The 24,837-nt window shown below is 35.4% G+C and overlaps 1 protein-coding gene across 5 annotated transcripts in view; it reads left to right on the plus strand.

Moving 5' to 3' along the window:
• The window catches only part of DGKB (diacylglycerol kinase beta), a 709,227-nt gene that overhangs the window by 484,877 nt on the left and 199,513 nt on the right, over nucleotides 1-24,837 (plus strand). For all 5 annotated transcript variants that reach the window (XM_059396759.1, XM_059396762.1, XM_059396761.1 and 2 more), the window contains one exon: nucleotides 24,618-24,708. In XM_059396759.1, coding sequence (XP_059252742.1) covers nucleotides 24,618-24,708 — 91 coding nt within the window. The remainder of the gene's footprint in view (nucleotides 1-24,617; nucleotides 24,709-24,837) is intronic.

Consider the following 24,837-nt stretch of genomic DNA (forward strand, 5'->3'; position numbering starts at 1 on the left):
TTAACATGTCCTTTATAGATAGGCTATGTTAAATAATGCTGCTCAATAGCCATGCTCCACTTCTTTCTTAGAATTAGAACCCTGGCTTTAATTAAGGGTAATGGTATGTTAAACTGAAAGATTACGCTTCCCAGATTCTTCTGAGATTCCATGTGGCTATGTGACAAAGAGAGTGTATGTCCTATGAGACATATGCAAATATGTTGTGTGGGATATCCAGGAAGGATGCTTTTAAAAAATGTTGATTCAAGCCTGCGTGGCTCGGTGGGTTAGAGCCTCTGCCTTCGCCTCAGGTCATGATCTTGGGGTCCTGGGATGGAGCCCTACATTGGGCTTTCTGCTCAGCAGGGAGCTGCTTCCTCCTCTCTCTCTGCCTGCTTCTCTGCCTACTTGTGATCTCTGTCTGTCAAATAAATAAATAAAGTCTTTAAAAAAAATGTTGATTCAAGAAGAGCCTCCTTGCTCCATCATTCTGCTAGCCTGGCACATTAATATATGAGGACTGAAGGAACAGGGACCGCTTTGGACCATGAGCATAGAAATTACACACTGAGGATGGCAGAAAAAAAGATAGGAATCTCAGTCCCTGACGGCAGCAGGAAGCCAACAGAGGACTCTGTACCTCCTGAGGCCATCTAAATGGAAAATGGGTAACCTCCCTTCGTCTTTAATGTGATTTTGGATTTGATATTATTCACTGTAAAATATGATCATAACTGATTAAATTAGTTACAAGATTCAAAATGATTCTAATACTTATTTGATGATCATATGGAACCCTGAGTTTCTATGTATTCTTCAGGAAGTGCTCTACCTCATACAGAAAATACCAAGGCATCGTTCCAAAGGAGAGGAGGTGAAGACACATGGAATGGTATTTAAAGACCCTTTGTTCTCAGACGATCTTTTCTGAAAGAGAGAGGAGCCATTATAAATAGGAACAGTTACTGAAAAAAGATGTTCCTATTGGATTGTGTTTTTTATCACAGATCTTCATCTTTATTCTACTCCAAAACAAAAGGAAAAGGAAGTTATTCTTGCTTAGAACTATCAAAATATGACCAAATCGATGATCAGAAGAGGAATAACTTTTTTTTTTTTTTTTTGCCTGACCAGCATGTTGTTATCTTATTTTACATATTTTCAGTTTCCTAAAGGGTCCCCTCGTGGGTCTTCCTCACTCTCCAATCTACTGTCACTTTCCACTGTGCCCTCTTCCTGCTACACAGTCAGCCTCACTCAGACTCACCACCATTGGCCTTCCAAGACTCAGTGTTGTCCCAACTAAGTCCTCATTTTAACCCCCAGGCATCTTCTGTATTCCTCTTTGATTTGCAGCTACAGGGAAAAACCCATAGCCATAAAACTCATATGGTTTATGGCATTTCATATTGTAAACTCTCCTCTTTTAAAATATATCTGTTGGGTCTTCTGAAATGCTTAATTTCCTAGGAGTTGCTATTCTGGCCTTTGATATTTCCTTAGTAAGTTTTTCTAACAGGTCATGCTTATCAGTAGGGTGTATGGAAACACTCTTGTGAGCAGGATCAAACCTTTTCTTTCTATAAAGCCATGTATAATTTACGTTTTACAAACTTTGTGATGTGTGTGCATGAGTGCATGTGTGCACTTGTATGCAAGTATTAAAGCGATCATTGGGGGTGGATGAAGAAAAATACAAAAGGAAAATACCTATGAGCAAATACATAGGCCTTTTCCTCTGTACTTTTTATATGCCTCTTTGAATAACACTCTGTTAAAAATGCTGCCTTTTGTGTATCTGTGCATAAGAACTCTTATTAATTGTGGATAAGAAATTTCTAGAAGGTATACTCTCACCCCACATTTCTAAGTTGCTGATTCATGCTGCATCCACATGCAGCCCCATGGTCCTTCTTGGCAGAAACATCCAGGCGCTGCTACAACCTGTGGGCTGTGAAATCAGAGATCAAAACTCCTTGAGTCCTAAGAATAAATAGTCTTGTGAAATGAAGATGGAGAAGAAAGATGGCTGAATTTGAACCCACATGAAACACACACCTCAGGATCCAAAAAGGAATCACACTGACAGAATGAAAAGATTGCATTATTTCCAGGAGTTTGCAAAATCAGTAATCAAAGCCATGGATCACTGAGTTTGGGTGCTTTTCTACTTTAAGCACAAATGGAAACTAAAACTGGCAAAAATTATCACCGTTCCTCTAAGACCTGTATAATTTAGGGAAAAGTTTGTGATTAGGACATGGCTAAAAACAGGATGAAATCGTGTGGGTGCCCGCTTCCCGGGATGGCAGAGAGAGCATTCCTGAAAACTCTGTGTTGCTAAAAGGAAAATCTATTAGTTACACAGATCTAATAGAGTGATATACTAGATCACTCTACTTCTCTAATTCCCATTTTCTCATCTGTTGAATGTGCATATGAATTCTTCCTACATCAAGGGATAGTATATGAATTAAATAAAAATAGTACATGGAAAGTTTTTTATGTAGTATCGGCCATATGAAAGCCATTCTGTGAATCGTAATTACTAAAATGATTATCCTCAAGGCTGTATCTTGAGGTTTTCAGGACCTGGAACAAAAGTACAAATGGTGGCCCACACACTATATATCAAATATTTAAAAGCTTTAAATGCATCTAACAAGCTTGCTTATTGACATTAAATAAAATAGACTCTATCTGATTGCCTTGGTACCACAACAGAGAAAGCCAGGGTTTAACTCTTTGGAATTTCTCACCTGGAGGTGACAGCACAGAGGGAATGAGCCCCCTGCCTCAGCTCTCCGTAATGGCTTTTTCTCTTCTCTCTCCGCCCCCAGCTCCCTCATGCACTTTAAAGAGCTTCACTTGCATCTACAGCAGGGTCTGTGCTCATCTCCTGCACGTAGAGGCCCCTTGACCAACCTTAGACCTAAAGGTCCACGCCAGCATATTCTGTCATCAGAAGAGAGGATCGTCCGGGCTGTAGGAGTAGGCAGGGGCCTATTCGAGCAGAGAAGGAATTGTTACTTTAGAAGCAATTGCTTAAAGCCAACCGAGCTCACCAACTCCCGACATCAATCAGGACTCCTGCCACCCTCTTTCTTCTGTCCCTGAAAGTTTCTCAAGTACAGACTAGAAACAGAAAGTGGGGAAAAATAAATCTATCCTTTCTTTGAGGCACCTAGTGTTGGATTTCATTCTAGAATTTCTGGTGACAGTGGTGTGTGAATAGTTCGTTCAACAAAAATGACTTTGTACATAGTAAGGACTTTCAGATGATGAGAAGAAATGGAAGCTCTTTTTTATAAAGGGTTTCAATACAAACGCTCACTGAGTTCAGCATAATGAGATAAGAAAATGAAGCCAGAGGAATGAATTAGATATACAAATAACTTATTTAGAAAATGAAGAAATCCAGTGTAATTGGAAAAGTCTTAAAATGTGTATATGACATAATTGTCTACAGTATTCTTTAAAAAGGATATTGGTAAAAACTATATATATATATATATATATATACACGTTAAAATTTTTTTTCTTCAGATGACATTTTCCCCAGTCTCTATACCTTACTTTATTTTTAATGAAAATTTCCTCCTATTCTTCCAAATTGGTTTTCCTAACAACTCACTTTTGTGCTTCACCAAAATGTGTAAATATTTATAATGGACAAGAGCAAAAACATAGATTTTTCTCCCCCTTTTATTTCTATTTACATAATCACCTAGTAAAAGGAGGTCTAAATAAAAAACGTAGGCAAATGCTTTCCAGTGCATCATTTATTTAAAATAAGGGATCTTTATGGTCCCTTTGAGTTTTTAAGTTTTCAGTGCATATCTTACATATGCATTTCCCTAACTCTATGAGTGTTTTATACAGAAACTAGGTGGCTGAGGCATTTAATGTTAGTCTTTAATGAAAATAGTTAATGCTTTTAAAATAGATATGAGACATTTTTCCATCTTTTATAAAGATTGATTACATTATTCCCTAGGGTGTGTTTGACTTTTTGAATTACTGGAGCTCTCCTCTACCACTAATTTTTAAGTATAATTTTTATTTTGGAATAATTCTAAATTTACAGAAATTTTACAAAGATGGTATAGAGAATTTCTGTATACCTTTTATCTAGTTTCCCCTTAAGTTACTACCTTACACAGTTATAATACATTTATCAAACTAAGAAAGTGAATGTTCACAACTACAAAATTAACACTGTTACATTTTTTAGTCTGTTTGTCTAAGCAGATGTATTAGAATGTTATCTTCTATTCCCCTAGAAATGACAGAACCTCCGAAGAGAATCAGTATTCGTAAAGAGGACAACTTTAATATTGGAGACTCATAAGCCAGAATTAAATTTATTTTGTCTTTCATTATTTCCTGCTTTCAGTAGAAGTCTTTCTCCAGCAGTCACACAATTTACACAGTTTTTGCTGGACCAGCCTGGGTAAAGTCTGACTATCCCAAGAATGACTGACTGAGTGACTCTAATATACTTCACCTGCATTGAAGAATCTTAGGGAATACTTAGTGGACCAGCAGATCCAAGTAATTTCCATTGTAGGGACACCTTCTGTGAATTCGAAAGATGGGAAGTTTTAGACCATCCTCAAAGAAGCACTCTGAGGGAGGAACTCTTCAGAGGGAAAATCCCAAGCCCCAGCTGTGAATTGAGCACACAGGCAAGGGAAGCACAACTCACCCTGGGAGTGGGGCTCTGGTTTTGGCAGATATCCCCAGGAGGGCACTAGGGATCGGGAGAAGGGCCCAGCCAAGGTAATGTGCGTGATTATCAATGGAGAACACAGTGCTTCATTGTTACCACAGGTAACTTGCAAGGGTCCTGGCTAGATATATTGTTTTGATATATGCCATTTTACTATGAATATCTTTTGCAGCTGTCTTTGTTAACCAAGTTTTAAGTACATATTACCAGTTTTATTAAAATCACTTAAGTGTTTTCATACCTGTCCTGGAAAGATAAGAATGTTCACTGAGGAGTTTTAGAATAGTAGACAAAAGCATGGGCCTCAAGAAAAGAAAGTCTATACTTTAAATCATAAAGCAAATCAAAAAAGTTTAACAAGACTACCATCGATGCAATTTTTCATTTTAAATTAAATCATGAGAATAAAACAATTTTCTTTTTGTCTTTCTCTCTTAAGAGCTTAGTACATTATAATAGATATGACACTGAATGATTGCTAAATTAATGAAACCATTGTTAGAGTTCTCTACGAGTTTAGAGATAGATTTATAGAAGGTACATTTGGCTGGCTGGCTGCTCAGCCCTATTTTTGTCCCTTTAGCCTTGAAACAGCCTAATCAGGAAACAATTTTGCACAATGGGTCAAAGGATAAAATCCCTAGAGACAGAACTCAGAACATCATGGCACAAAGTGTCTCAAATTTAGGGGTTCTCACGGTTCTGAACCCCCTATCCTATTATCTGGGTGCTGTAACATCACAACATGGACTGCACAACAGGGGTAGTCTGATGCTTAGACTTTCTCAGTATTGCCTTAAGTTTCAAAGGCTACATGCAGCCCTGTGCTATGTATGGATTTACTGGAAATTTTCTACATGGCTTTGTGAGTGACGAAGAAGCCCCATAATCTCAGGCTATCTATAAAATGTCCAAGTTTGGCCATTTATAGAAAACCCACTTCTGCATCAAGGAACAAGATTACAATCTGGATGTTTGATCGGACTTGCCAATCTGCTTACATGGAAATATCTGGGTATTCCTTCATCACCTGAGAAAAATAGTGTTTGTAAAGTGGCTTTTCATAACCTAGCTTTACACAGGTTTAGTATTTAAATAAGCAACACACGTGCTGCTGAAGGGGCAGGGGAGGGGGGCAGTCATGATTTTATAAGGCTTTTATAATTCTATTCCCTAAAGTTTAGAGCACTGTAACAGTGGTTTCATTAATTTGTGAATCATTCACTGTCATCTCTGCTATAAAGTACTGGATTTTTAATGGGTTTAGGGACAGAGGAAAATTATTCCTATGATTTAATTTAAAATGAAAAATTGCATAGTTAGTAACTTCGTTAATTTTTGGTAGGGGTAGGCGGTAAAATCTTCATCTGATATAAGGTTATTTTTGTGATAAGAGTAAGCATCTGTTTTCACTGTCTCTGTGACAAGAAGGATCGAAAATATATTTAAAATGTTGCATGATAAATTAGGTCAGTTATGAAAGCGAAGAGAGTTTTGAGAAATGTAAAAGGTTACTGTGGTGGATTATCATAGCAGGGGACTTTGATGCCTTATGAAGAATCTTCTCAGGCTACTTCTGATTTCGGCCACAGCTGTCTTGGAAGTTCTGTGCCAGCTTGGGCTCACCTCATGCTGGCAGCTTCCTGTAAGTGCAGGCTGGGTGTCCCCCGGCTTCCTGCTTCTGGGCTTTGCTTTCTGAGCATACACTAGAGAGGCATGAGGGGGCCACTCCTACACTCCCATATCCTGGATGGTCTGTGTAACATTTCACTGCTGGTTTCCATATTTGTAGAAAACTAAAATTCTATCATGCTTGGAGCAAGTTTGAGCCAGCATTTCAACCCGGTCTCTGTGCTATCAGGTGTGACTCAAATCTGGTCACAAAGAAGTGAGGTACGGAATGCTTTATGATAAGATTGAGCTTTGATTATCCAGGGATAAAGAGAAGTAAGAATTTTCTAAGTGAGGAGTGAGAAAGAGAAACTTCTAGGGAGAGAGAGAGTATCATGTGAAGTTTCTGAGGCAATAGGTAGATGATTTTCCCTTTTCTCAGGAGACATTTGGCAGTGTCTGGAAACATTTTTGATTGTCACCAGGCAGGAGTACAACTGGCATATAGTAGGGAGAGGACCGAGATGCTGCTGAGCATCCTGTAAGGTACAACATAGTCCTCCACAGCAAAGAATTAGCTGACTGTGAAATAGCAGTAGTCCCAAGACCTGAGAAATCTTCCTCTAAGGCCACAAAAAGTGGTTTCATATAAGAATCAGAGAAGATTCCCATAACTAGCTCTTATTATCATAGTATTGTTAAAACATGCAGGCTTTATAGGACTTTATAGGCTAAATTTGATTATATACTAAATTCACATAAAGTCACTGAAGGAGTTTAATAAGGATGTGGGGTTGGCAAGACTTTATTTACATTTGGAAGAGATAATTATAATGTGAGTCTCAGTGGAGGCACATGCCAAAGGGAGTCACTAATACAGAACCAATTTTAAGAGACTTAAAGCACTCCACCGTACAGAGGTATAAAAGAGCCAATGGGTGGAGATTGGAAGAGTTTCCAAGAAGATTCTCTGGAGGTGAGAGCCTGTCAGGTGCACCTCAGCTCTTCCAGTGAAGTTAATCACTGCTCACCCCAACTCACCCAAAAGTGGGAGAGGAAGTTTAAGAAATTCACTTAGAGATCTTTATATGTGTCCGCTGCTTTGCAGCAAGCACATCGTGTGTGAGTCCGGTCTGAGTGAGGTAGAGGGCGGGAAGCTGACTAACATGTCTGTTGGTAGTAGAGCAAAGACTGCCGTGTGTGGTCTCTGAGTTCATCAGACTAATATGTAGCCTGAAGGTTAGATGTGTGAGCTCCGCAGGGAGGAGAGGGATGACCATGAGCTGCTTTGGGATTGTTTGAGATCTTACAGAAAGAACAAAGTCATCTCAGCAGAAGAAAATGGAAGTTAGATGGGCAGCCATCCAGAGGATGTGGAGGTCAGAATGAGCTGTGGCAAAGCATTGACCATGCCAACGATTGCTACAGAAGATTCCTCAGTGGTAGAGGTAAAAGGTGGAGGACTGTACAGGGAAGAATTTCTGAGAAAATGAAAATAGGACAAAACTAGAAAGTACTAGTTGGTTTTCTGCTGTGACACAAATCAAGTAAGATCTCTGTTTACCTAATTGGAAGAGTCTGAGAACATGGATGATAAGATGGAGCAGGAAGAGAAGAAGTCCTAGATGAGAAATGAGGGAACAGCCTTCCCCTTTTCCTTATTATCCGCTTTCTTCTTTCATCAGGCCTGAGCTGGGACAGAAAGACATTTCAGTCTTAGGTTAGGAGTTTCAATAAAACTAACACTATAATTAATGAATTGAAACTTTATTTTAAGCAAAAAACTAATTCTGTAAGAGAAATTTAAAGACAAATTTCAAGAATGATTTAGCGTGTAATAACAACACCTCAACCAGTTTAACTCAATATGACAGTAACTTTCACAAATTGAAACAATGAATGAAACAAGGCTCCTCTTTGGAGAACAGTTTGGGAGTGGAGCAACAGTGTTTGAAAAGGTATGTTTCAACACGATAGGTAGTGTTATGCCACAATAATAAACAACCCCAAAATAAGGATGACTGAAAACCACAAAATATCTCTGTCATGTTCTGAGTTCTTTGCAGGGGCAGGGAAACATTGTTTACTGTGTTCAATCAAGAATCCGGTTTGAGGAGCACCTGGGCGACTCAGTCGGTTGAGTGTCCAACTTGTGATTTCGGCTCACATCATGATTTCAGGGTCCTCAGATCCAGGTCGACCTCCATGTGGGGTTCTGTGCTCAGAAGGGAGTCTGCTTGAGGTTCTCTCCCTCTGCCCCTCCCCTCTGCTCCCTTTTTCTCTTTCAAATAAGTAAGTCAGTCTTTAAAAAAAAAAATTCCAAATTGATAGCAGAGCCACGTATTTGAACCTTGCTATTCAGTATGAAAGAAGAGAATTGCAGAGGGGTTCACCTTGGCAATTAAATGTTCCACTCCTGAAACGACTCACATCATGTTTATTAACTAACATCTTGTTGGTCATGAGTAGCCGTGGTCAGGAGGCTCATTGGTCAGAAGTTAACATAGGGTTTCATATTATTTTTTGGTGTGTAATATAGTGATTCGACACTTCCATAAAACACCCTGTGCTCATCACAAGTGTGGTCTCTAACCCCTCGTCACCTGTTTCACCCACCCTCCCTTTGGTAATCATCAGTTCTCTATAGCTAAGAGTCTGTTTCTTGGTTTCTCTCTCTCTCTCTCCCTTTTTCCCCTTTGCTCATTTTTTGGTCAAATGCCACATATGAGTGAAGTCATATGGTTTTTGTTTCCCTCTGACTTCATTTAGCAAATGGCAAGATTCCATTCTTTTTTATGGCTGAATAATATTCAGAGTTAGGACTATTCACCATTTGTGTGTTTTCTAAGAAAGGTAATGAGTACCTAAAACAATGTGAATATGTAAAGTGACAGATTAATACATATAAACATGATTTGTTTATATGATTATTTATATGCTTTGCTAATTGCTCTAGGAATTTCTTTAAGAAATCATCATCATCTGTAAATCCTCCTATTATGCACATCTCTTATAATGGTAAAAATATCACAAAACAAGTAAAAGCCAGTCCAAAGGATGCAGATATTTATTACTACACTGCTTTGAGATGTGTTTGTTTAACTCATTTCTGCTTGCTACCACGAGTTATGATGTATCTGCATTACAGGCTATATAGTTAATTGTATGTTCCTTTACAATTTGTTTTTAAAGTATTTCTATTATTTTTAACACAAGAAAGAATATAATTATGAAATTACATTCCTTTTTAGAGAATATCTTTGAGGAAAAACTTGAAGTTTAAATTTAATATTTAGATTTTAAATCTATCTTTAATAATAATTCATTATTTTAAAGTATGCCTAATAACACTATGAGATATCATGAAATTCCTTTTCAGTTTATATTATTTGTGGAATTGAGATAAGGCTAGGATTTGGCTTTAGGTAAAATTCTTTGTATTATGATATAAAGGTTAGTCATTTTTTTGCCTTGTATGAAGAAAAATGAGAGAGAAAAACAGTAGACATGGAAATAATACATTGCATTATATATATATGAATGCTCCTCTTCCTAACAGCAAATTAGATTTCAATAAGTTATATGCCAATATATTTGGGATACAGCAATGTAAACTTGCTGGAGGCAGGAGTACGTACTGAAGGTTAAAATGCACTAAAAAAATGTAATCAACTCTAATTTTATGAATTCTTGTTAGAATAGTAAAATAAATATATGACTATAGCTCTAGATATTTTATTCTCAATCTATCATATCTATTAAATGATAAACTGTGCTTGTCTCTCAATTTAAATGAGAAAAATTATTTTATTTCCCATGGATTTCATGGAGATATATGAAAACACAAGTTGAAAATTGCTTTTGTTATCTAATGTGATACATGCTGATACCAAATAACTTTAAAAAAGAAATAAAAAATAATTTCCTTCAAGAGCTGTTATTTGTGATGCAGTCCACCTTAAGGATTTTTGTTAATCCTTGAGTTTGCAAATACATAGTCAGGAGTTGTAATCTGGGTTTATATAGATGTGGGCACTATCCGTAGCTTTCAAGGAGACTGTAAAGCATCTGAATTTTTAGGCATGATCCTTTACATGTGAATCGTGTATATTTTAGGAAAGAAGGTTCATGATTCTTATCAAATTCTCAAAGTATCATGACCCCCTGAAAATTAAGAATTTGCGGCTCTGTTTACCTCATGTAACTCATAAAGCTAATTAGAGACTAATTGTCTCAAGTGTCTAGATTTTGTGTGTGTGTGTATATGTATGTGTGTTTTACAGGTTTATTTTTACAAAAGTGGGAGAAGAGACTTTTTAATGCTTCACTTGGATTTCTGCATACATGGTAAACAAGTGAGAACGTTGAAGCCATATTAAGTTGGAGATGATGGGAAATTCAAGTTGATTCCATTGTTAATAGAAATCTAATACACCATCTTTACCTGTGATTACAGGTCCTTGCTTTTGTATTATTTGCAGATGGTTAAAAATGCAATCATTAATGATCACGGGTATAGCTATGGTCCATGTTTTGCACTGGCATAGAGAAAAAGGTAAATATTTTGTCAAGTTCTCAGACTTCAATTCTCTTTCTGTGACACAGAATTTGAATTATACTTGTGGTTCTGGGCTGGCTCTTGCCACTCTGCTTCCATCCTAATTCATATTTTGGGTATCTCTCCAACAATGACTGAGTGAGGCGTGAAGCCGAGGATTGCAATGACAGAGACCATAGTCTTAGAAAACAGTCATACTGACCGATGCTCAGAACTCCTGAGTCCCATCTCATGTCTGGCATAACTTCCAGCAAATTAAGATTTGGCTTCCTCTTTCACTAGAAAAAAAAATTCTGCAATACTTTTCTGTCCTAAAAATCAAAGCCCACAAGGGATCATTTTATTCCCATCATTTACTCTTCAAATATTGAGTGCTTAGGAGTCTAAAGCGCCATGAAGGAGATTACAATGAAATTGGCAGGGAGAGCCCCTACCCTCAAGATGTTGACTGTCCAAGAGGAAACCCATCCATGTTCACAATATTTTAAAGTGGTAAGTTTCAAAAGAAAGATATAGATTTAATGTTTACAGCCAGTGTCATAAAGTGGTGTTAGGACTACCAAATATATTCATTTATGTGACACATTTGCAGATGGTGACCTTCTATATGATAATCTTGGTGCATTTCCTTAGAAAATTCTGTTTTTCTGAAGTCTGTTGCTCCACGACTTTTGGTTCTTGAGATTTATGCTCCCGTGCAGTCTGGTCCTGAGCTTCATTAGCACCTGATTTACCATGAGTGCAGATGGTTATTGGAAATAAAAAGTCAGCCATTTCCTATGATTAAATCTCTCCTGGGCTGCATCTCTCTCGTAGCTATTTCCTTACTATTGCGTATGATTCATTTGCAAGCAGAACAGTGATTATTATATGATTGTTAAATCTAAAGTGGAAAGGAAAGTAGATTATTAGAAAAAGTCTAGTAGCTTATTAATATATATTATGTGCTACAATGAAATGATTTTACTGAAGTATTAGCAAGATGATAGATTTATGGGTGATGAGAGAAAATTACTCTATTGTGACAATTGAATGTAAGGAAAAGAATTCAGAATTTTTCTTTTCTTTCTTTTTTTTTTTCTTTTTGTTTGCCTTTCTTTAAGGGGTTATTGCTTAAATCAATAATCCCTCAAAATGCGTCCTCATTGTCAACTTGCCTCTACTTTGGGCAATAATATTACTGTGAGTCTAGAAGGCAAAGAAGGGAACTATAGGGTTGTTAATGGCAAAATCTATATATTTTTTTGAACTGAGAGGAAAGCAAAAGTTTGTTTCCAATAGAAATATTTCACTAGTTTTATCTGATTGGAAATAATCATTACTTTTTCACATGAAACTTTTATGAAAGCAGTGAGTTTGGAAATTTCATCATACTTTAAGAATTTTGTATATTCTCCATATTATACTGAATTAGTAAAATTGATGACCACATATTAAAGAGCCAACAAATATAAGAGAAACGTGTTAATTTACCATTTCTATATTGATTTGCCGTACATATTCCTTTTCTGCAAAGTAAAAGACTGTTTGTTCAATTAAAAGACGAATACAAACCCCAAGCACTAGAGCTTGTTTCTCTCTTACTCATTTCCATTATTATATTTATTTAGGTTACTTAGCTTCAACTCTGCGGGTTTGAATACAAGGATTGTGAAGAATGAAATTCGAGCTATCCCTTTGGTGATATTTTTGTAACATGTTTTGCTTCCATTTCCTGAACATTCAAAAGAACATCCACAGACCAAAGAAATGTAAATTTTGCGTATGCACTGCAACTAACAGTATTTATCAACTAAATACCTGTCCCTGACATTCTAGGACAATCTTACAATGAGCTGACTTTCTGTCTCTTCTTGGCTCTTTGTCCTTCTATCATTTAGTTTTACGTATCTGCTTTCTACCACAGGGCCTTTGTGCTTGTAATCACCTGTGCCAGACATGTGCTTCCCTCCCCTTAATTATAACCTCTCATAAAGTATCTTTACTTTTCATTCTGTCTCATATTACCATAGAAGCTTCACAATATTTGTGTAATTGAGAAATTCCTGTCTTTCCCACCACACTGTAGGGCAAGGACCATAAGCAGAGCTATGTGTTTTACTGCGTTTTGTCTATGTCACGCTTAGCATATTATAAGATATGTAATATCTTTTTGTGTCTTTTCTTCATTTCTACTTGGCAGCACACCAAACCTTGTGACTTAAAACAATAACAGTTTATAATTTCTTGTGTTTCTGTGGGTTGGCTGGGCAGCTCTTCAGCGGCAGGAAACCAGTGGATGAGCAGCGTTTAACTTGCATATTGGATCTTTCTCCTCACATCATTTTCCATCTTGGGCTTCTTCACAACCTGGAGTCCTTGGTACAGGGCTCCACAAGGGGGAAAGTGGCATTTACAAGCCCTTTAGGCCTAGGCTCTGGAACTTGACGCTGTCACTTCTGCTCCATTCTGTTGGTCACAGTAATTCCCTAAGGCCCAGGTTCAAGGGGATGGAGAAAGAGATTTACTTCTAGAGGGGAAAGTGGTACATTCCCACTGCATAGGGGCATACCTATAGGACTGGGAAGAATTTGTGGCCATTAAATAATCTACCATTGTGTTCAGTAATATTTTAATTATTAATACAATTGTAATTTAATTTTGAAGTCCAGGAATCAGCTGATTAAAGGTTTATATTTTGTTATATTTGTTTTGAGTTTTTGTTTTATATATACTCTGCTCTAAGAATGAGAAGAGATGGAGAGAGTGGTTTGTTAATTCTAAGGGATAATAGGCAATCTCATCTCACGTTTAGACAAATAATGACTATAAGCAGTATGAGAATAGGAACTGTATTTTAATCACTCATGAACTTCCAGCAACTAAAACAGTGCTTGGCACATAAGAGATTTTCAACAAATATTTGTTGAATGAATGAGTAAACATAACTAATAGACATCCCTTTTTGTTTTTTTCTTTTGTGTTTGTAAGGAAGTTGCTTTTTGTTTTCATCTGTCTCAAATGATTAGGTTCTAAATTTTTAGGGAAATACTGAGTGGGGAGTAGAGTTCCTACTCACATATGTGATATCATGAATCCATAATAATGAACTCTGGCAAGATTTAGTGACACTAAAACATATTATATAATTATGAATAATCTTATGATTATTTTATGAATATTTGACCATTCACTAAAAAGTGCTTCCAAGAAATTTTCTTTTCATATCGATGGATACAAAATGCCAATGAGATATTCTCTCTAATCTGTGTAATCTGTTCAGAATAGGAAATATCTCTAAATGAGTCATTAACCTAAATGGGTGACTATAAATATCCAATAATATTCAGAATGTAATGACTTCAACACTTAATATATATAGGTTCAGATTATAGTACTACTTTTGTGGACAAGGATATCATTTTGTTCTGCCTCAATTTAAAAATGCAGATGATTTTTATTTAAATTCTGGGAAACAATACAACATTTCCCCAAATATATTAATATAACAAAAAAATGGTGATTTGTTGATTTGTTAATGGTAATATAAATTGAAAATAGTTTTATAAAATATTTCCAAATGGATTTCATCTTCGTGTGTTTGTTATCTGTTTATATGCACATGATTTCAAAGAGGAGGAAAGAGTATATAGGCTAGGCATATTTTTAAAATAAAACAATGGATAAGACTAGAGAAAAAAGAGAGGAAATGTTTCTGTCACATCTGTCTTAGAATTATCCAATGTGTACTTGAATATACCAGCACAATGATTAATGTCCAAATTACGTCTACTTCTGTCAATTAGTTTATGTACAAGTCAGCCTGAATATTTTATATGAATTATAGCATATTTACTATAAACAAAAGGAGATCATGAGATTTCAGGGAGTCATCTGGGTCCCTTAAGATATCAATCAGTGACAAAAAATGCAATCTAAATAAGAATGGATTTACTGATTCAGGTGTTAAGACTACATAATTCTTCAATTTGATTAAAAATACCAATATTTTCAATATAAATCAAATATCTGATTCCTATCCATTACATTTTTATACACAATAATTAATGTTTTTGTAACACCACTCCTCTGTAACACTGGAAAAAGAATTGTCCCATTTTTTTTTAAGTTGTAGTGTGAGAGAAGTTTCAAGGTGAACAGCATTTTCAAAATGCAGTTATACTTCTTGTCACAGAATTGGAAAAGGACTGCTGATGTGTGAAGAAAAACAAAAGGTAAAACACTTAATTAATTTTCAAAGAAGAGAAACAAGTTTTATTAGAAGTATTTTTTTAAAGTTGTGAAACCATGGTAGTCTTCACAGAATAAAGGTAAGGGAAATAATGTGTGAAGGAGCTAGAGAGGTGTAATTTTTTTCTTTATTTTTGCAAGTTTTACAAAATAAAGCAGCTAAAATTTGGTGAAGAGAAACATTAAAATGCAGCAAGATATAATATGTTCTGATGAACATAATTACTAATTTAAAATTATAATACTGAGGACAGTAATAGAGAAGTATTAATTGGCCTTTTAGTGATGGAAAGTATATGTGTTTTCCAAAATATTTGTATAATATCTTTTTCTCATGTTGAACTACTTATGTTGTATTATGAAATTCTTTTATCTAGTGATTTGAGATGTCATTCACATTTTAATATGCCAAGCAAATGTCATTAAACAGAAGTATTTAATAATACAAACTCCTTATAGTTCTTAAGTGTACAAAATTACCAATCAATTTATATTCCAGCTGTAGAGTTTTCCCTGAGTCAGGACAGAAAACAGGAACTGTCTTTACCAGAAGTCTGCTGAAATTTTTTGCATTTACTTAATTTCCCTGGAGCTAAGTAGGTACCTTTTACATATCTGTTGAACTATATTAACACTATATTCCTATAACTAGTCCTTAAATAATTAATTGGTTTGGAACATTCAATAAAAGCAAATAGAACAGAGAAAAAGAGAAGGAGGGTGACAGAGACAGAGAAAGAAGTGAAAGAGAAGGAAGGAAGGCACTTGGTAGATGGTAGAAAGAGATGGGATGAGCGAGCAATTCTTTCACTGTCTGGCTCAACATACGCAATCCATATTATCCAGATAGTTGTCCCTGCTGCCTCTGAAGGCTCTTTGGACTTCTAGCAGTCCTGCCAGCGGGCAGTATTTTAAGCACGTGATTATAGTCTCATCCTCTTTTTGGTAAATGCAAAAACATAATTGTGTCATGGCACTCTGAAGTGATGAGGCTCTTACTCATTTGCTTACGTTTACCAAGAAATACTATATATATATGAAACTTAAAATACAGGGGAGGAGGTAATAACTCCTTTCAAGAGGTTAGAATATAGTTCTGTCATTCAAAACGTCATATTCGTAGACACCAAAATCCGTGAAATCCAGATTAACTCCCAGATTGCTCAGTAATCATGGAATTAGAACAAAGCAAAAGGGATGGATTGACGAACTGTATTTAGGATCTTTGGAAAACCTGACCAATTTCCTTCTTTAAGGAAGTCGTGCTTTTCCCTTTTATTGAGTACATGCTTAAGGCAGCCTGTAAACTTTGTTTTAATGCTTACAACAATTAATATGAAATAATTTATTTTCCTGACTAGAAATTAAGAGTTGTGCAAGCAGAGGTTTATTTTATGTATAAATGTAATTCCAGTGCCTTTCATAGTACCATGCCTAGATTAGGCGCTCAAAATATTTAATAAATGAGTTCCTGTCCCACCAGAGAGAAGAGCAGTCTAGCTTCCCTTGGTGTCCAGAGTTAGGCATAGAGACATGCTAATTATTAAATTTGTAGTTTCTTCCTATTTGTTTTTATTTATTTATTTAAAGATTTTATTTATTAAACAGAGCTAGAGAGAGAGAGAGAGAGAGAACACAAACAGGGAGGAGGGACAGAGAGAGGAGAAGCAGGCTCTCCCCTGAGCAGGGAGCCTGATGTGGGACTCGATCCCAGGACTCTGGGATCATGACCTGAGCAAAGGCAGAGACACTTAACTGACTGAGTCACCCAGGTGTCCCTCCTCTTTTTGTTTTTAAACATACTGAAGATAGTGTTCATGCAGTAGACACTTTCTGGTTATGAGTAAAATAATCCACTTAAAGTATAGCTTTCTTTTATACTGAGGCATACAAAGCTTAATTACAGTTTCACTATCAGTTTTGGCTACGCTCTACATATTCCTGTTTATTTTAGTGGGAAGTACTATAACGTAAGTATTTCTGCAGTGATCTCAGAGATCCTGGTGTATTTCATCAATTCACATATCACCAGATGACTTCATTTCTAAGTTATTGGATGTATGGGAAGGGTGAAGGTAAGACTTGGGAACTTACTAGCTGCTTAATAGTTGTTCCAGGCTTCACTGACTGTAATGAAAGCATCAGATGCAAATGGAGACACTTCAAAAAGGGATGTTTCAGGACTTTTTTTCCAGGATTATTTCAAATATCTATACATGGAAATAATTCTTAGAAAATTCAGGGGAGGGAGCAGCAAGTCAGATGACAAAAGCAAATTCAGTTATAGTGGCCTGTCTAGGCAAAAGATAAGCACAAGTAATTATGCTGAATAGAAATTCTCCACCTTAACTCCTTTATTTGTTACCACAGAATTTCACATCTAGAAAAACAGTATTGTGTGACAAACAGATCTCTGCATTTAAATTTTCCAAATATTTCATTCATAATAATTTGAGTGACAATTCTCTTATAAACGAAAATGAGCTGTGCATCAACTGCAAGTAACAGAATACACAAAATCAATCAAAGTTTATTTATAAATCTCACATGAGTAGAAATCCAGAGACGGACAGTTTCAGAGTTGGCTGATAAGGCAGTTAACTCTCTCAAGGACCTGGGTTAACATCTTGCTTTTTCCTTCATACTGGCAAGATGGCTGCTGCATCTCCAATGAATATCTCCTTACTTGACAACATGCAAAAACAGGAAAGGAGGGGCAGAGCTTTCACTTTGTATGTGGCTCTTTACCAGAGTGGAAAATCTTTCATGGAAGCCCACAGTGTACTCCCCTCGGGTCCCTTCGGTCAGCTCTAGATTACATTGTTATCTTTAGTTGGCTTATTTCAGGAGAGGGGAATAAAACTTCTTTTAAAATAGAAATTTGAACAAAGGAGTCATCTAATGATGACCTATCTGACCTCTAACATGTCCCTTTTGGCTTAGAAAAAAAGTTTCAGGTGATGCTGCATTCATTATTAGATTTAATGAGAGACAGTATGGGGAAAAAGCTAGGATTTCTTGAGTTAGATTATGCTCCTTCCCATGTGATGTTGGGAGAATGAGTTCTTAGCCTCCCTGGGTTCATCTGTGACAGTGCCACGCTCAGTAACAGTAGCAATTATTGCTATCACAGATTTCGCTTACTCTTCCTAACAATTTTCTTAGGGAAACTTTTAATATTATGAAAGATTTAATAGTAAAGATCTAGTTATTACTGAAAGGTATTCTATTGTAAACATGCTTGGACATTGCTTAAACATTTTATAATTTTAGTTTTATATTTCATGTAATTATTATCACTGCTCTTTGGGAACTTACTGTGCATATATACTTCCTTAGTATGAACTTTGCAATGTGGCATCACTAGTGCTTTTCTACTTTTCCATCCTAAGTCTTCCGATTATTTCTAATAAAAAATAGAGAAAGCATTTGGGAAAGAAATAATTGATTTGTATTACTATAGAAAGTTCTTATGTACAAAACCACTTATATATAACCGCATATTCTTTCTTTTATAAAGGGAATTGAAAAATCATACTGAAATTTTTTGTTCTTTCAGTGCATCCTTTTGTATGAGAAGTTTCTTATATAAGAGTAATTCTGGTTAAAAATTGTATTTTTAGAATATCCATCTTTTTTTTTTTTTTTTTTACAAAGATGGAGTATGATATGATTCTTTCTGAAGTTTCTGTAGCTTGCTTCATTATCTCCTGGGTACTTACCAAGCATATCTTATGAAAGAGCATTAGATACAAGCATTTTTATATGTCATTTAAAAAAATTATATCTTTACCTGTTGTTTGGAGGGATGAAAAATGTTTGCTCTCTTTAGTATGAATATAAAATATCCCCACTGTAGTCAGCTGTGTTTCTCCCTTATGAAGTAATATTATAAACATTATTCACTTGCTATGAAAGGCGTATCAATTGCTATTTAAACAACAACATGGGTTTCAAGGTATCAGTTAAATGTATAGTATCTGAGGATGTAGGATCTAGGGTCACTTCTGCCACTAGTATGTTCCTATGGATAGTAATTTCCGTAAAATTATAGCTTCAAGTTTCTATAAGCAAATGTAACTCTTTACATACTGAAATGTTTGATCCTGTGAGTTTTTTATAAACTGTAGTAAAAGTTGTCATTCATTCCAAAATCTCAAACTTTGAACCACCTTCTTCAGGACTGTTTATTAGTGTAGGTATAGTTGCCAATCAAACAAATAAATAAATTGCTCATTTCATTAGGTTGGGTATGGTGTTCATTCTTAACAAATGCCTATTACTGTAGTCCGTACAGATGACAGCTGACCGATTTCAGGAAGTGATAAACTGCAGGTGTCCCCAGACTTTAACCCTTTAACCCTTTTAAACCTAGCATTGTGGCCCTGATAAGGCCCTGCTGTCCTGACACCCTGCTGTACGCCACCCTTACCCACCCCCCCATGAGAGTTTCTCCCTCCTGCCCGGGGGATCCACCCACACAATCCCCACTGGGACCCTACTACTCCGCTTGTGTTGTCTTCTTAAACATAATACCTCAGTACCCTTAAGAATAAATACCCTTATAACTAATGTTGTGTGTAATGCCTTCTGCTAATGAAACATAAATAAAAGTGAATTGATTCTATGACATAAATGACCCACTTTCAACACTGACCCTATTGCTGTGAGCGAGGAATGCTGCATCTTTTATCATAGACATTGTTAGACAAGTTTACAATTCCTGTGCTATTTATTCCTAGCATGTTCCGTAGAATAGGGAGACGTGATTTAACCATTCAGGTGAGTGAGTTATTAGATACCTTGCTCTCCATGAGATAACAATTTTTGAACCAGATTTGAAGTAACTGTTGAAATACTTTCAGAGCAGGACAAAAGTGAAAGAAAGCTAATGAAAAAGATTAGATTTTTGAAACATCCTTAATGAGTAGAAGAGTGTATTGGTTTTAAATCCTTTTTAACTAAGCTACTTAAGACCTTGTGTGTTTACTTTCATTTGAAAAGCAGTGATCAAAAGGGTTTTATTTTCTAATCTGATGAGCATGTTATCCATATAATGTAGATGGAATAGCTTAATTCAAGGGTCTTGGAAAGGGGATTCAGGTGTCTAACAGGTGGCTTTTCAGTTTTATATATATTAAGATAAGTAGTAATATATTAGTAATTTTATATGTATTTATAATATAATAAAAATAAAAGCAAGATATCTGCAAGAAAAAAGTTGACCTTTAATTTAAAAGTAATTTCACTGAATTATAACTTTCTGTGTGTTTGACTTTTGAGCTTTCTACAGCAAGATAAATGAGGCAGTTTGACCTCTCTCTGTATGTTGCATTGTCATTAGAAATGAGCTTCATATCTAATTAGGCTCTTTGTTACTTTTTTTGAGAAATGCACCATCAATTCATGTTCCGTTTGTTTGTTTTATGTTTGCTGCATTTACAGTACTTCATGGACAAAAAAACAAAAGACATATATACCAGGAAGAAAAATTCAAAGGAAAGTAGAAATTAAATTACCTATTTGAAAGTTCAGAACTTGGAGAACTAAATGTTACCTAAATTTTGTGATAACGAGAATGATTCTTTGCTTGAATAAATCTCTGATCGTTTACATTTCCCTGAGGATATGTAAAAGAGGAAAAGTTGCTATTAGTAAGAAAATCTTGATAAATGTGAGCTAATTTTTTTCTGAATTTTTACCCAAACATCTGGTAGCCAAGCACTTTAAATATTAAACTGAAACCTGTAGACTTACAATTAAATTCATTGAAATAGGGTTTAATGTATTAATGAATTAAAATTATAATAGTATGAATAACTTTTTGTGGGACACTTGTCATCATACCTGCAATCACAAAAGCTAGGTGATTTTGTGATCAAAATCACCTAATTTATAAATTAGGTGATCCTAATTTATAAATAAATTTGACTTTGGCATGGCTATTCTGTAGTGTGTTAAATGTCCAGTTACCTTACTCTTAAAAAGTCCAAAGCTGTAGATAGGTTCTCTCTGACAAATTTGAGTTTGAATTATTTGGATCATTTTCTAATGTGAGCCATAAAAATAAATAGCATACATGTTTAAATGTGCTTTTTTGCATTTCTACAACCTAAAGACCAGTTTGGTTGAAAAAATAAAATTTAACAGCTCTTAATTTGTCATGTGGAATCTGATTCTATGTGTTTTTTATTACCTCCATATATTTATCTAAGTGAAACATAAAATGGTTGTAATAATGGAGAATTTAAAGCAGCTTTTGCACATGAGCAGTAATGCTAACTAATATGGTGAATAAAGGCTGAATGTAAATTCTCAGGATTTCTTTTTTTGTGATGTATTTACTAAAGCTGATATATTTTGGTTAGCTGATACAAGCTCCGCATCATCCTAATTAAGCTATGAAGAATTTTGACGGGTAGAAGGTTAAAAAATATAGGGAGTAATCACTTATGTGCACAAAGAAGTCTTGTGTATATATGTATTTGCGTGTGCAAATGTGTGTGTGTGTATTTAATTTTCAAACTGCATTACAGTATGCATTAGCTCCATGACAGAACATGTCATAATATAAATCCAAAGACCTTCTTTTGCTGGAGTAATGGTCTGGTATTCATTCCTACATGTACACTTAGAAATAACTTGGGGGCGCCTGGGTGGCTCAGTTGGTTGGGTGACTGCCTTCAGCTCAGGTCATGATCCCGGAGTCCCCGGATCAAGTTCCCCATTGGGCTCCCAGCTCTATGGGGAGTCTGCCTCTCCCTCTAACCTTCTCCCCTCTCATGCTGTCTCTCTCTCTCTCAAATAAATAAATAAAATCTTAAAAAAAAAAAAAAAAACTTGGGTGTGGTAGAAATTAGTACAGTCTAATAATACAATTAGATTCCTATCAATGCTACCTCATTTATTCTCCTGGATTGAGCCTCTCTTCTCCATTTCCCTTACCACCTGGTTGAGGCCTTCAGTGATATTTCCTTTGTATTATTCCAATAGCCACATTCCTGTTCACACTCCTAGGAGTGTTCAACATTTTAGCTCTTTTACTCATTTCTGCTAAACTTATTGCTCATATAACAGAGCTGGCCATGTCACTTGACTGGTAATAAACTTCTGCCAACATCCTATTAATCTAGAATATCAAATCCAAACCCTTTTACTTGACATACACGTTCTAAAACAGACCTTTGTTAGCTCATACCCAACATTCTCTTAAGTCATTCTGCACTCCTGAAACTGCCTAGAACTTGTCTTCTTTGCCTCCTTTGACTTACAAATTCAAATGTTGCCCGTCTCTTCTAAAACTCTTTGGACCCTCCCATGTAAAAGTAGTTGACTCAGGGGCATGGGTGGCTCAGTGGGTTGAGGCCTCTGCCTTTGGCTCAGGTCATGGTCTCAGGTCCTGGGATCGAGCCCCACATCAGGCTCTCTGCTTGGCAGGGAACCGCTTCCTCCTCTCTCCCTGCCTGCCTATCTGACTGCTTGTGATCTCTGTCTATGCAATAAATAAATAAAAATATTAAAAAAAAAAAAGTAGTTGACTCACTAAAATGTTTCCCTGTAACACTTGGCTCATATTTTTGTAGAGTGTTAACTTTTTAATGAACTTATATGCCCATCATCATATAATATTCTGAGCTCCTTGGAGACAAAGATAATTGTATCCATATTTATATTTTTAGAACTTATCACAGTAGGCATATGGAAGTCGATGACCTTGATAAATATTTATTGAATGAATGAATGGATGAGTAAATGAATCCAGGAAAGTCTGGATAAAATGCTAGCACAAAAATGTTATTAGAAAACTTGCTGAATATAGAAAGACAATTCCAAACAACCATAAAACTTCTACTTATTGTTATTCTAATGTTGTCTCAAAACTACTGTATATCACTAATATTTCCCTCTCAGTATATAAATGACATATTTTCATCAGAGTGATGAGTCCATAGGAAAGTGTTTTTAATTTTTGTAACTTCAAAATTCACTTCAGTGAATAAATTTGTGAAATTACATATATTCTCTGAAGCAAATATTTGCATTAATTTAATATAAATTTGCATATAGGCTCTGGCCCACAGATCTTGATGTTAAATGTTTGCCCCTGTTCTATCTAATTAGCCATCATCTATTTTTAACTACTCAGATAAACAAACTCAGGTTATAACTCAAGGAAAATATTCTCTAGAAAAGAATGAGAGTTTAGGGTACTAATAACCTAGAAATAAGAAGTTTTCAGATTACTGGCATGGGTATGGCAATTGATACAAGAAAGGTTAGTGAAAATTTTGTAAGGAAATAAGTACTTGTATGAGGCTGTATTGCTGAGTATATCTGGGTAGACGAGATTTCTTTTATGACCTGTAGTTTCGTATTACAGAACTCTATTCAACACAGTGTAATAACAAATACTATATTAGGTTCCATATTGTTTTCCATAACTAATAATAGGGCTGAATTAAGAAGTAAGGCCCTTGCCAAATGTGTTTTTAATTGTTGAGATGTTTTACATTGTAATGTGAAAAGCACATATCAGTATTTCTAAGTCAAGAAGAGTACTTTGAAAGGTATATTTGAATATGACAAAAATTTCTGTTTTACCTGTGTATGTGAAAACATCTATCTCCTTTTACCTGTATTTTTTTCTAATTGAGGGCATAAAACCTTTTTAAAATATGTATAATTAAAAACTGCATTTTTTCCATGAGAATGAATTTTTAAGTCCAGCATTGGTTAATATAAAAATCTGGTCAATCCTTGTAAAATTACATTAAATGATCATAAATTTATTTATGTGGCACAAAGAAAGAGTTTTTGGGTCATGGGAGAAAATAAAGTTTGATACTGAAATATTTTAAACCATATTTTCTTTGTAACTCTTTTTATATTGATAAAATACTATTACTACTTCTTTAGTTTTTTTATCTTGTATCATAATTTCTCACTATGGTTCATAGAAAGGAGGACAGTATCTTAAATAATGAATAGTTATCCCAAATTTACCGAATTTGAACTGTATGGAATAACCATGATTTTTCTTCTTTTTAATATGCTATTCAATCATACCAATTTCTAATGAATACATAACTACCTAGAAAAATTTAGCATAGTTATCTTAGTCTCATTTTTCTCATAAAAAGCCCCAATTGTTTTTTCTCTTTATGAGTACAGAGTGGCTGGTCTAAATCAAGTTGTCTAAGAACAAGCTAAGAATTATAAGCACGAAAATCATATTTTAAAATCTGAGCAACTGATATATAGAAAAGTCAAAAGTATACTTGAATCTGTCAGATCAACACATTCCTGTAACTCCCTCGGGGCAATCATACAATTTGACACCAACATTTAAGCTTTGAAAATTATGTGAACATCTATTACGTTATGAATGTTATATGTCCTCAAACCTTCTTTATGACTTATAATACAAGACAGGACTACAAATTAAAAAAAAATCCCTTCTGTTATTGATAATTGCCTAAGCTGCTTCTTCCTTTCCTTTTTCAGAATGAAGAACAAATTTTGGTATTTTGAGTTTGGCACATCTGAAACTTTCTCAGCCACCTGCAAGAAGCTGCATGAATCTGTAGAAATAGAAGTAAGAAACATGAATTATATTTTATAATACAATGAAATGGCTTGAGCTTGGTTATCAATATGTTTTTGACATCCCATGTAAGGAGCTATGCTTTAACAGCCTACATAGCTTTAACTCACAATTCTGAAA

Source organism: Mustela nigripes, chromosome 4 (genome assembly GCF_022355385.1).
Source record: "Mustela nigripes isolate SB6536 chromosome 4, MUSNIG.SB6536, whole genome shotgun sequence".
Lineage (NCBI taxonomy): Eukaryota > Metazoa > Chordata > Mammalia > Carnivora > Mustelidae > Mustela > Mustela nigripes.